General features: G+C 40.4%; 1 protein-coding gene across 2 annotated transcripts in view; it reads left to right on the top strand.

Annotated features, from left to right (window-relative positions):
* The window catches only part of cdk18 (cyclin dependent kinase 18), a 69945-nt gene that overhangs the window by 35184 nt on the left and 20159 nt on the right, over positions 1 to 14602 (top strand). For both annotated transcript variants that reach the window (XM_083535346.1, XM_083535345.1), the window contains exon 3: positions 12925 to 13058. In XM_083535346.1, coding sequence (XP_083391472.1) covers positions 12925 to 13058 — 134 coding nt within the window. The remainder of the gene's footprint in view (positions 1 to 12924; positions 13059 to 14602) is intronic.

Genomic DNA, 14602 nt, shown 5'->3' on the forward strand with positions numbered 1-14602 from the left:
AATCTGGTCCGTGTTGCAAAAAAGGTTGGGGACCACTGGTCTAAATGTCACAATTTGGCCCTCGTTCAAATCCTAACGCTCGCCCATTTTTCCTGCTTCTAACACGTCAACTTTGAGGACCAAATTTTCACTTTCTGCCTAATAAATACATTTCACCCATTAACAGGTGCCATGATGAGGATATAATCAGTGTTCTTCACTTCACCATTGATAATGTTATAATGTCATAATGTTATGCCTGTTCAATGCATATGCAAAATTTCTTTAATGTATTTAATGCCACTTTGCACATCACTTTGCAGTTTCTGTTCATATTTGGAAAACATGCGAACTCATTATACATGTAGGTGAAATGTGAGTTAAATGGTGAAAGGAATTCTAAACCAAATTGGCTCCCATTCCATACTTCAGCACCATCCAATTCCGTCTGGACAGCGGCGCATTGGAACCGAATTCACCGTGCAACAAGACCATAAGCAGAAGCGACAAACACGTCCGAGTTCTGTAAGCGTTATTTACCGAGCTGCTCTGGAATGAACTGGATCGTAAGGAAATATCGAAATAGTGAAGAACATCTTTGGCGAGTTTTACAAAAGTATTTCAGCTGAACGTTTGGACAAGACGAAATGTCCGCATGCCAAGTGTGTGCAATACTGTTCATGCTAATGGAGGATTTTTTTCAATGGAACTGAAGTTGAACATCTGAAAGTTTATAGATTTGTTTGGTCAAAATTGTTATTACACAGAAACAAAAGTGTATCGGCAAATCTACAAAAACACTGGGGCTACGTCTATACTAATGCAGCTATATAAAAAAATTTGGTTTTTAAAATCCGCGTCCACACTAACGTTTTTGGAAACATGTAGAAGGATGATTCTACCTGCTTTATTTCCGCCTGCAGTTTATTTACTTTACGACTTTTTGAAAACTTCATAAAACATTTTTAGGAAGGTTGCCGTCACGTGACTATTCATCTGTTTGTCTACTGTTCAATTGCGATATGTTTTTCAAATTCTGTCTAATATTGTTTACGTTTGTAGCTGTTGAAGTCCCTGTGAATGAAACAGACCCTACAAACTCAACAATTCACAATATTTTAAGCGATAAACAGTCAAAACCCAACCATTTTTGAAAAACACCATTGACCAGTCACACCATTACGGATCGATCGAAAAAGTCAGGAGCTCCCCGTCTGAAGCTTAATGTCCTGCGCGAGCGTATTTTCCTCTTTGTAAACGTCTGGTTGTGAGTCCGGCGATGTGCAGATGCTTTACCTTCACAAATATTAGCGCCAACCCCATAAAATCAGTGCTTGAGTCTCTCCGAGACGTATTAAAAACAGAAGAATCGACTGTTGCGGCGGCCCACTTATTGGATTGTCCTTTCGCCGAGCCTCCTGTCTTCTCTGTCCACAAAAGGTGTTTCTGGCTCGCAGCAAGCCATGGTTCACGCCGGGTCACGGCCGTCGCGCCTTTTAAAGCAACGCTACTGACCCCAGAGCGATCTTTTCAGGATTCGTTGTTCGTTACTAACGTGATTAAGATGATGCCAGATGCCTGGGTCGGTACACTCGCTTGAGAAACGAGAACTTCATGGTGATCGATGAAGCTTGACGTGCTGCTGCTCAGGTTAGCATGCTATACATATGTGTGTGTGTGTGTGTGTGTGTGTGTGTGTGTGTGTGTGTGTGTGTGTGTGTGTGTGTGTGTGTGTGGAGGAGAGTAATTTTTGGGCCTATAAAAATGTGTAAAAGTGTGAAGGAGTTTGGAAACTTTCAGGCACCAATTTGGCTAACGAGCAACAAGTCAAACGTGTCAAAGCTCCGGTTTCTTTAGATAAGGTGAAGCTAAGACCTGAGATGATCCAAATTACAGTTCACCTCTCAGGAACCTGCTTCAAAACTACCCAAGCTGATTTGATGGCCAGGCTGCAAAAGTGATATTAAGAGAAAATGAGAACGTGTGCATTCATCTATAGTGTATTCAAAGATTCTGGAAGAGTGAAGAGGTTGAGATGGTGTGTGTTCACCAAACACTTTGTTAGGAACAGCAAAACTGTGAGGAAAAAAGACCCCCACACACATGTACACACATCCAGACATTTTATAGGAGGCAGCTTTGAAGCAGTTTTAAAGCATTTTTTAATGTTCCCGGTTAATCTGAGGTCCTGAGGGTTTCTCAAAAGATCTGAAACTTTTGGAGAAACAATCCAATTGTTTATTGTTCTGTGAAAATTTTTGAAAGAACGTAGGATTTCATGAATATATACAAAGCAATGAGAAATATAGTTTAACTAGGGTGTACAAACTTTTGAGTGCCTCTGTGTGTGTGTGTGTGTGTGTGTGTGTGTGTGTGTGTGTGTGTTTTACTTCCTCCAGCTCTTTTCTTTCATTATCTCCTTTTGTTCTACTTCACCTCTCATATCCATTTCTTCTCTTTCATCTTCTCTATCTCTCTTCTCTTTCATCTTCTCTATCTCTCTTCTTTTTCATCTTCTATATCTCTCTTCTCTTTCATCTTCTCTATCTCTCTTCTCTTTCATCTTCTATATCTCTCTTCTCTTTTATCTTCTCCATCTCTCTTCTTTTTCATCTTCTACATTTCTATTCTTTTTCACCTCCTCCATCTCTCTTCTCTTTCATCTGCTCCATCTCTTCTTTTTCATCTTATCATTCTCTTCTCTTTTACCTCATCATCTTTCCTTTTTCACCTCTCTATTTCTCTTCTCATCCACCTCCTCCATCTCTTCTCTTTCATTTTCTTTTGCTTTCCTTCACCTCCTCCATCTCTTTTAATTTCTCCTCATCCATCTCTCCTCAGTCTCACTCACATGCTCCATCTTTCTTCTTCTTCACCTTCTCCATCTCGTCTCTTTCACCCGTTTCCTCTCTCTTCTTTTTTATCTTCTACATCTCTATTCTTTTTTACCTCCTCCATCTTTTTCCTCTCACCTCTTCCCCCTTTTCTTGTTCACCTCATCCATCTCTCTCTCTCTCTCTCTCTCTCTCTCTCTCTCTCTCTCTCTCTCTCTCTCTCTCTCTCTCTTTCTAAGACAGTCACTGTTTTTATTATAGCTCCTTTTAATTTTTTTCTATTTTGGATTTTTGTTTTTATTAGTAGTATTTTGATTTTGATTTCATTTAATTGTTTTTTCCCTCCAATTTTCTCTTTTGCTTTGGCAAAACTGCATGCAAACAGTCTTACCGATAAAGTACTTTGAGATTGATTGATTGAGAGAGAGAGAGAGAGAGAGAGAGAGAGAGAGAGAGAGAGAGAGAGAGAGAGAGAGAGAGAGAGAGATAGGCAGGTAGAACCACAGAAAGAGGCAGAGATTCAGAGAGAGACACGCAGAGAGACAAAGAAAGAGAAAGAGAGAGAGAGAAAAAAATGACTCGTCTGTGATGACCCCAATTACCACCAGGGAGATCAAAGTGCTCGCTGCTGCTGTGATATTTAAATGAGCTCGCAAAAGACTCGTTCTCATTCCATATCGGCAAATTTAAAAAAAAGGAACGCACCCGCTCTCTCTCTTTATCTCTCCCTCACTCCCTCTGTCTTTTTTCTTTCTTTTCCTTTGTGCCGTGCATTAAAAAGAGCAGAGCTTCAGCTCTCCCTTGTCTACCTCAGCATATTAATGAGACAGGATGTTTCACAGGTTCCCTCTCTCTATCTCTCTCTCTCTCTCTCTCTCTCTCTCTCTCTCTCTCTCTCTCTCTCTCTCTTCTCTATCTCTCTCTCTCTCTCTCTCCCTCACTCTATCACCATTAAAACATGACAGCAAGTGCTTTCCTCAGCCTGAATTGTCTGAGCAGAAAAACATTCTCCCTGAAACCCCCCAAAAGCGAAAGGTCAGAGCCGTACCTGAGATAGAAAGATCAATGAAGAGTGTGAGAACTGGAATGAATCTCAGCTGCGTTTGTGTGTGTGTATGTATGTGTGAGCGTGTGTGTGTGTGTGTGTGTGTGTGTGTGTGTGTGTGTGTGTGTGTGTGTGTGTATGTGTGGCCGAACTGATATTGAGTTACAGATCTAATGAAACGGAGGTGGAGGTATAAATATTGATGATTCAGATGGCTACCTGAGAGACCGAGCGAATCTCTTGTTATCCAGATCCCAGCAATGCCTTTGTTAAGCAGCCCAGTCGCCATGGAAACTAGCAATTAAACGGCAGAATGCCTTTGAACATCAGAGACGACGAGAAGGAAACTCCGCCGTAGCCCCTAATCAGGGGAAGGAAGGAAGGAAGGAAGAAAGAAACATAGAAATAAGTAGCAGACTTCATGCTGTTTATCTGCGAGTTCTGTTTCAGATGCTTAAACATGTCTGAGGAAGCGAAAAGTAAAATATATCGAAATGTTCGCTCGTTACCTGCTTATTATTCGCAAGTCTTGTATGATTAATAATCGTGAGACAATTCATTTTTATTGTAATAATAATTTAGCAGTAGGGTTGAACTCTAAAACTTAGAGCTCAGTGGTCTTCGGATCCGAAGGTTGTTTGTTCAAATCCCAGCCACAACCAAGCTGCCACTCCTGGGCCCCTGAGCAAGGCCCTTAAACCCCAAAGCTGCTCAGATGTATGAATGAGATAAAGTGTAATTCTCACTCTGGATAAGCTCATCTTCCGAATACTGTAAATGTCTGGATTTGTCTTCCGTTACATCACAGATTTATAATTAACTACTTGCTTTAAAAAAATGATCGTTTCTATAGCAACAACTCACACAGGAACTCTGGATAATCTGATTTCTGAAGTGATAAATATGGTGGGGTTTTAATTGTGATCATTAACAAAAACGTGTCGAATTACATCACGTAATGTAGAGTACACATGTACGAAACCTTCTAACTGACATGGAAATCAGCTCAGAGTACATATCAGTATCAGATAAATCAGGATACATCCCTTATATAGAAGAAAGAACTGTGGCATCCAAATAGGGCATTGTTTGTCTCTAACAGAAGAACCTTTGTAAAACAGGAGAGAAGACGTTATCAGACTGCCTCACATTCAAACATGGATGTTGGAGCGTAATAGTTTGGGGTTGTTTTGGAGACTTATTACAGTTGAAAGTAATCCTGAACCAACATAGCAACCATTCCACACTTTAACACCATGCATTTCTTCTGGACTGCGGCTCATTGGAACCGACTTTGCCATACAACAAGACGATGAGCCGAAGTGCTGAATACGATCGAGTAAACGGTCGTCTGGAGTCTTATTTATTATGGAATGAACTGCCCAGTAACTGCACCTAAATCCTATTGAACTGCTCTGGGATAAACTGGATCACAAAGAAAGAAATCTCCACTTAATGAAGAACATCTTTGGCAAGTTTTACAAGAAGCACTGCAAAGTGTAACAGCTGAATGTTTGGAACACTAAATTGTCCGCATGTCGAGAGAGTGTAAAGCTGGTATTCATGCTGAAAGAAAGACCTTTTAAAATATGAAAAACCCAACCTTATATCGACCCCTTTAAACGATACTTTGAATTTCCAAGGATAATTTTTTTTTACCTTTACCTCTGTTGCTTAAGAAAGGGGTGAATTAAAAAAAAGATCTTGAATTGAAAGGGTAGAATTAAAATAATTAATCCCTTAGTGCCATGGAATAAGCTTTATTAGGATTAAATCTCTTAGCAATACTTAACCACTAAGAAACTAAAGATTTGGTTAACTTTTAATCCAATTTCAGCACTTTGAACAATGGACAGTTCCACAAAGCAGCTTTGTTACAGACGTATATAAATACAGAAAATATGCATTTTAAAATTAATAGATTTACTACTAACTAATGTCTTGTGCTAATGAGCAAGCCAGAGGTGACATGAGTCTAAAAGTATGTGGACACTTGTCCACCACACCCACACAATATGTGATTCCCCTTTCCTATATAAACCTTAATAATGTGTTATGGCCAGGGGTGCACATATTTTTTTGCCATGTAGCTTAGACTTAGAGTGGATTGTGTGTACGAGTTGTTACTACGGTATACTGCTGTGAGAACGAGCGCATAAATATAATGCTGTGATTGTTACAGCCAGAACTACTGACAAAGATGCTGTACAATCAATTTTTCAACACCTTGAGAACTCATCCGTGCTGCAGCATGAAGAGAGAATAATGATAAATAATGTATTACACAAATATCTGCACATAAAGGGGTTTTGAATGGGTTTGATTTGATTATAAAGGTTTCTGGAGGCGTTTGGTGGATAATACACTGATCAGTAGAGTTTTGGTGGATAATAAAGGGTCGTGTGTGGATTTTGATGGATAATGCAGGGTTCTGTAGGAGTTTGCTCGATAAAACAGTGTTCTGAAGAAGTGTAATGGATAATTTAGGATTCTGTGAAGGTTTGGTTGATTACATGCTGTTATGTAGAGGTTTGGTGGATAAGAAAAGGTTTTAAAGGTGTTTGGTGGGTTCTAGGGGTTCTCTAGGGGTTCTGTAGGAGTTTGAAGTTAAAAATGCAGGTTCTGTGGGGTCCTTCCATAATACAAGGTTTTGTAGGTTTTCTGTAGATAATACAGAGCTCTGTCTGGGTTTGGTGAATAATGTAGGGTTCTGTAGAATTTTGGTGGATGATACTGGGTTCTGTCTGGGTTTGATGGATGATACAGGGTTCTGTCTTGGTTTGGTGGATGATACAAAGCTCTGTCTTGGTTTGGTGAATAATGTAGAGTTCTGTAGAATTTTGGTGGATGATACTGGGTTCTGTCAGGTTTTGGTGGATGATACAGGATTCTCCTAGGGTTTGGTGGATGATACAGGGTTCTGTCAGGTTTTGGTGGATGATACAGGATTCTCCTAGGGTTTGGTGGATGATACAGGGTTCTGTCAGGGTTTGGTGGATGATACAGGGTTCTGTCAGGGTTTGGTGAATGATACAGTGTTCTCTCAGGGTTTGGTGGATGATACAGGGTTCTGTCAGGGTTTGGTGGATAATTCAGGGTTCTGTCAGGGTTTGGTGGATAATACAGGGTTCTATCAGGGTTTGGTGGATGAAACAGGGTTCTGTCAGGGTTTGGTGGATGATACAGGTTTCTGTAGGAGTTCAATGAATAATACATGTTTCTTAGATTTCCAGAATACAGGGTGGTACCTACATAGAATCGACCTCGAAAAGCTTTCATACGGTGTGCATTATATGAATGGAAAAAAAAACAGACTGCACACAGAGTGTATAAATGATCAGCATTGTGCGAGCAGCTTGCTCAAGAGTGGGTGCAGTTATAATCTCGTTGCTCATAACCTCCAATAAAGAGAAATCACTTAAATAAACTTTCAAAAAGGGGGTTTGTTGAAGGCGAGGAGAATACAGTGCACTTAATACCTGAAATGTCAAATATCGCTGCAGAGGATCGATGAATCACTGGCACTCACTGCCGACTAACGGCCATCCGCAATATTAACAAATAAGTGCCGCGGGGCTGAGGATTAGTCATATGAAGCACAAAAAGAGAGAGAGGGAGAGGGAGAGGGAGGATTTTGTTCAGAGGTCTAGTCATGCTTTCTAGGCTCTGGGTGAACTAAAATAAAGAGGCATTAGTGATCCTTTATGCTCATAAAGAGGGAACAAAGCGAGCCAGAGAACAGAAGTGGCTTCTCTTTTGTGAAGCCTCGAGTGAAGTTAAGGCTTAATATTTCATCATCTCGTCGCTCTATTCATTTTGTCACTCACGTGCGGTACTGCCTTTTTTTCTGGAGCACGCTCAGCTTTCATTCATCTTCCCTGTCATAATGTTTATTGAAGTGCAGCTTTCAGACTCACTTAAAAAAAATAACACTTTGCTGGAGGTACACAGGAAGTAGAACAAGGGCTGTAGAGGATTGGAGAAAAATCATATTCACAGAGTGCACTTGGATTTAATTGTTTAAATTGGACAAAATAATTCGAAAGATGAGAAAAAAAAATGTCCGGGTAATTTTTCCCTCTAAACCCAAATTGAAAATTGACATAAACACATAACTTTTTTGTACAACAGTACAAACAAATAACAGTACCCATCATTTAAATATGCAAATTAGGCAAAACTATAATTTTTGCATTTTATTGTTTTTCGAATTTTTTTCAACAAATGTGTTTTAAGCATTATTTTATTCTTTAATTGTTATTTAGTTACTTAAATTGTTAGCTATTTGTTTATTTGGTGACGTCTGTTGCATACTGCCATTGAAACTATAGATATTTTGTGGCTGTTGTCATATTGTTACAACCGAATAACGTTTATTTTTATGAAATTATGAATATAAATTGAGAAAAAACTCACTTAGAATAAAAATAATTTGAGATATTTAAATTTATGCAAATCAGTAGCTCAGACAGATTGCTACAGACTCCTATGGCAAATTTAAATATATATGGCAGGTCATTCGGAACAAAGATTAATGCTTATTGGAAGGCTTTTATTGTCATTTTAGGCTCCGCCCACACCAAATCACTGTGTAACTGAGCAGGAAGGTTTTGCTGACAGGATGTCAGAAAGAGGCTGTGCATTTTATTTATATATATATATATATAATTATTCTGTTTTCTTGTAATTTTATACATTCATTTTACCATTGAATTGGACTAGCCTGCTGGCGAACTCCACTCCTGAAGGATCCAGAACTCCTACGATATTGTTCTAAAGATTCCAGCATGCATGCAACACCAATTACGCCGAGATGACAAGAAAATGAAACTGAGATCTTGTCACAATTAATAAAAGAACGAATAATTAATAAAGCATGGCCTTCCTTGACATATAAATTCTTGACAAAAATCATTAAGAGTAATAATTCAATTCACTGTTTATCTCCATCATTTATCCCTAATTATAGTTTATCTCTATAAATTAATCTCCAATCTGCCAAAAAATGAAAAGTTTCTAAAACTCTGTTTACGTTTCTAAAACGTTCTCTTATGTAACCAAAAGGTTAATTTGTTTAAAAACTTCCGTCAGAAAAGCAAACGTGTTCACGTGAAGCGCCAAGTGGACCACCACGTGTACACACCCTAAAGGTGTATTGAAGAGTGTGTGTGAAATGACTGCTCCTTCACGGGCCGAGAAAAGTCATTTCGAAAAATCGAATAACGTCAGTGTGCAGCAGCGGATCTTTCAGTGTGAACAACCACATCGTGTAAAAAAGAAAGAAAGAAAGAAAGAAAGAAAGAAAGAAAGAAAGAAAGAAAGAAAGAAAGAAAGAAAGAAAGAAAGAAAGAAAGAAAGAAAGAAAGAAAGAAAGAAAGAAAGAAAGAAAGAAAGAAAGAAAGAAAATTCCTGGAGGTGGACTACAGAACGTTCTGGAAATGAACTCAACAAAAGAACAAATGGTTCATTATGATTTTAAATGGATATTATATAAACAAAAGTTTGGGTTTGTAGACATCCGAATATAAATTGCTGTGATAATAATTTAATATTTTATGGAGATGTGAGATGAACACAATGGTGTTATTAAAGTCAGGTAGTGTAAGAAAGGATTCCTATTAAGTTGTATTTCCATGCTTCACCACTAGAGGCAGACATACAGTTTACCAAGCAATGACAAGCTACCTATGACATCACAGTGCACCGTCCTCCATCAAGAGTATAAAAGGCCAGAACAGCAGTCAATGCAACCATGCAACCTGTCACTCAGCACTGATCATTCACCAGTGGCCTCTTAGCATGCATTCTGCATCACGCAACCTACCGAACAGCAACTAACAGAAGAATCACCTCATATACGATCTATTCTATACCCAGTAAAGCTGAGTGTTCCGAATCCTGTACCGTGTTTTTACTGATACGCTGGGGCGAGTACAATCCCCTGATCAGCGCACACCAGATAGTGAAAATCCTTATATGGTCCTTCAAGCTAGAGAGGAAAACTTCCTAACACTCACTCCTTCAAACCGGATAGGAAAAACTTCCTAACATTTGGTCCTTCGAGCCGGATAGGAAAAACTTCCTAACAGGTAGGGATTTTGGTTGAGGAGGTGAGGAGACCTGTGGTACAGTCAGTGTTCACATTCATCTCAAAGGTGTTCAATAGGGGTTTAGAGCTCTATAGCAGGAGATCTTGTATATTAAATTAGCGTATAAATATGAGTGCTAAATTTGGTCTATATGTTGAGTAAGAAATTACCGCGCACGCTCTGTTTCTGTGTTCTGATCGGCGCTCGGTGTATCTACTGATCACCAACATTCAGTTCAGCATCAGTTCAACATCAAGCAGGACATTTAGAGAGGAATAAATGATGAAGAAACTCCAGACTCGAACTCGACACAGCACACGTGACCTCATTTACACGTTTTATTGAAGTAGTTGAAAAGGTTTTGGGTTCATGATCATTGTAACAGAAATCGATCAGTGTTTGAGTCATTAATATCATTCTATTAATAGATCAGTGTGCCGAGAGTCACATTCGAGTCTTTACACATAAACTGAGGTGATTAAAGAGTCTTGTGATAAAAATGATAATAGGAACATTATAGTTATAATAAATCAGTACTTTGGATACTTAAGTACATTTGAAGTCAAAGACTTTTGTACTTGTACTCAAGTGAAAGTTTAAAGGGAGACTTTTACTTTTACTGGAGTCACATTTTACCAAGATGATTTCTACTTTAACTCAACTACATAGAATCACGTATATTCTACGATGAAACAATGTGTATTGTGAAACGTGCTATAAAAATAAAATTGAATTATAGTTTGAACTTCTGACCAATCAGAATCGAGATTTCAGCAGCCCTGTGCCCATAGCGCGGGTACCAACTAAAAAAACAACCACTCTAAGCCAAATCTGTGTCTACGTCCTTAATAGTTTACAGTCATTTCCCTCGCTCGAATGAACACTAAATGCGTCCAGCTCGATCCGTATCAAAACAGCCTCAGATCTTGTCTCTCAGCTTGCAGTCAGATCGTGCTTTTGACAGCCGAGACTCTTGTGGCCACCCGGTGCAGGTGGTCATCTTTCTTCTTTCATCACAGAGCTGCCTGGATCTGATGAGATGAGCTTTGATCTGATTGAGGTGCTCAGATTCGATTTCTGTCCATTTTTGTATCGCCGCAAAAGCGAGACGAGGCAGGCTGCGTCCTCGCTGTCCTTCAACAGCACGTCTGGGGCAACGGTTTCTTTTTGTGCCATGCGTTTTTGGTTCTTTTTCAAATGGAATTGATGACAAAATGACGCGATGCTCAGAGCATGACTCCGGCGTGTGGGCGGAGTTTGTCACGATTCTAGTGTTGGCTCGAGTATTACTCTGATAATCTAATAATCTGACAGTTGGATGTAATTCAGGATGTGATTCTGGTAACAGGTACAGAAGCATTCGAGCCTCACATCCAGACTGTGCAACAGTTTCTTTCCACAAGCCATCAGACTCCTCAACATGAAGGGACTGGATTGACACACACACACACACACACACACACACACAAATACATCTACGGCAAAAAAACAAAGCAACACTGTTTGCACATCATTGCTGTTTACACACTTGAACCAAATGTTTGCCTCCAACCCAATATTTACATGTAGAGTATTTATTTATTTATTTTTATACAGACAGACCACTTGCATCTTCTGTACCATATTGACCGGTGCAACGGCGTCACTGTGCTTTGTTTCTTTGCACTGAATCCTGCACATGTGCACTTGTGGTGTTAGTTTAGAGCGGTGTGTAATTCTGTGTTCCTTTGATTAATTGATGTTGTTTGTTGGAGCACTTTGGTCCTGGGGACACGTTTCGTTTCACTGTGTACTGCACTGTATATGGTTGAAATGACAATAAAGCCTAATGGACTTGCCTTCACTTGACTTAATTTGGAACCCCAACTCTCTAAGACTTGAAAGACTGAAAAAACCTCTTGATTTCATACATATCTTTAGACTTCATTATTTATCTGCAAGGAAACCAGTGGAATCTCTGGACTCCACTCCGTGGAAAGCTGTAGTGACCATACCACAACGAAATAAAATCAGTATTGATGACTTTCTGGAGCAGTGATGGTCCAGCTCCAGATAGAGAAGATAGAGATTTCTACTTCACGGCCCAAAGGATGATGAACCGAGCAGATGAGAAAAGATGGACTTGGCGTCCAATTTCTCATTCCGCAGCCAGCCTTGGCCCGATAATGAGGTGGATCTCAATTATGCCGCCGCGCCGCTGTGAAATGGACCGGGGGCTCCTGCTACTGCGCCTCTCGAGGCCCTTCAAGCCCTCTTGTCCAAATTGAACTGATGGAGCAGAAAAGCCATTTTGATTTTTTTTTGTTCTCACCTCCAAACCGAAGCCCAGGCACGAGGAAAAACACCGGGCCCACCGCCGAATTCCGGCCAAGGTTGGGCCACGCCGGCGGCGCTTCGCATCATAGAAGCATAATTAGATTTGCACTGACAGTCTGTTGACACGGGATATATTAATTGGGGTGCCTCGGATTGACATGCATTTAGATAGCCACATCATAAATGCATGAAACTCGGCACGGTGCACACTAATTGCGCTCAGTTCCGTAATTATGGCCCGCGTGATTAATGGCGCCTCCTGTCACCAGCATATGGCAAAGTTGACCTCACAGTTATTGAGTTAGGAGGCCAATCAGGAAGGGAGGGAGGGAGAGAGGAATGGATAGAAGAAGGACGGCTGAGATGTCAGCTGCTCCGCTCGGATTGGATTAAAGTGTACTGTCAAGAAGTTAATTTTTTCCATTTACCTCGTAGGAATGTTGATGGTTAGCAACACAGCTGTTTGTTAGCGCCACCAGCGTGTCCTATTTCTGGCTCGTACTTTAGGTAAATCCTACACGTGATCAGAATCTGGAATGTGATATTGTGCACTTGTGCTATTCTGACTCATTTGACTTATTAAAATTGTGAGCATTTCCTCTATCATGTTTTTACATTTGCAACCAGTTAATAAAATGTTTTTTTACTGTAAATTCCACAGACCTGGTGCCGAACAGCCTGGGCCTGCACACCCTACACCCGTCAGCCAGTCCACTGGCCTCCGAACATCAGGCTCCATCTCCCACCCAGCTGCACTACCACAGCAAAGTCCAGCATCGTCGCTTCTCCATGGAGGTCAGTAGCTCTACAAGCAATTATTATTTTCACCAATCATTATTAACCATGTCATCAAAGTTTCTCAAAATGGTCCTTGGAAATTTTCTTGGAGTTTTCTTGGAAAGGTTCCAAGAGTCTTGAAAAGGTTTCAAGTAGAATACACTTCGGAAGCAAAAATTGGTAACCATCCACAAAATCTATGAGAAACTGTTTTTGAAACTGTAAAGGTGTAGAAGGAGATTAGCCTCAGGAACACCACTGGATTCCAAAGTCTTCACTCTCAAAAAAATCTAAAAAAAATTATAATAATGTTCTTACTGATCAGACTACGTATTGTAAGTTTGTGAAATTATATAGCAGTACTATCAGGCTTCCACTGCTGTGCCATCTGGATAAGAGCATCTGCCAATACGATGTAAACATCAATAAATAATGGAGTAATATATTAATAGCTGAGTAATACAGTAACATTGGATGAAAGTAGTAATGTAATAAACCTGGGTATGAAGAGGTTTTCTATATACTGTACTGAGCACTGACTGATGCACTGCAGTATTCCACGTTGTACCAATTTCTGCCATCTTTGTTCAGGATCTCAGGGTTTTGGGTGAATGGAAAAGTTTTATAGAATCAGCGGAATGGTTCATGCTGATGTATGTAAAGGGAGCACTGATTATGCACGAGCAGGTTCCATCATGGAACCCCATCACAGCAACCACATTTCTCACTAAGTTGAACAGGTCGAGTAGTTTAGGAAGCAGGTCGAGTAGTTAGTAGTCCAGTCGTGAGTTATAGCGTGAATTCTTACCGAAGTGACGGCGCACCCGAAGGATCGTGTGTCGTAAATGTCAGCGTCTTTCTCAGGGTGACTTTCATCTCGGTGAAAAAAAAAAACCACACGTAAAAAAAAAAACAAACCGAACCCAAACAAACTCACAGAAAATGGACCCCTGAGGGGGAAATAACAGATTAATCAAAGTCTCCCGGAACAGCGGCCCCCACCACCATCATCAGCGCCACCTCTCTCTCCCAACCCACCATTACTCGCCTGTCCCCCAAGCCCTGATTGTGTGTGAAGGACAAATACCAGCCTCCCAATTCCAGCCGTCTCCTCCGTGTCATTCCTGCCAGAGACCCGGCTATAAGATGGAGGTCTCGGCTAAACGCAGCCGACGGGTTATTTTTAAGCCGGCCTTCATATCGCAGTAAGTTCGGAGTTCTCCCAAGCCAAACTGTCAGCCCTCATGTTCAGCGGCAATGGATCTCGAGGAGGAAAATTGCACTGAATGCCCTCTGCATTTTCAAATCTATTGGGCTCCTTTCTGGCCTCGAGAAGCTTTTATCGGTCACGCGCACCTTTATTTTAGTCTCGCCAGTCGGCCTCGAGGGAAAGCTGGAAGGGGAAAGGGGAAAAAAAGGCCTCTTCGCTTTAAATTGTTAGATAGGTTTTATTGCAGAACCGTACAAAACCTGTTCAAGAAGCAGCGGGACAGAGATTCGTCAGTCTTCAAGCTTTCGTTCGGTACGGAAAGAAAGGTTAGGCTACATTGGAAAAGCTTGGA

Source organism: Silurus aristotelis (genome assembly GCF_946808225.1).
Source record: "Silurus aristotelis genome assembly, chromosome: 29".
Classification (NCBI taxonomy): domain Eukaryota; kingdom Metazoa; phylum Chordata; class Actinopteri; order Siluriformes; family Siluridae; genus Silurus; species Silurus aristotelis.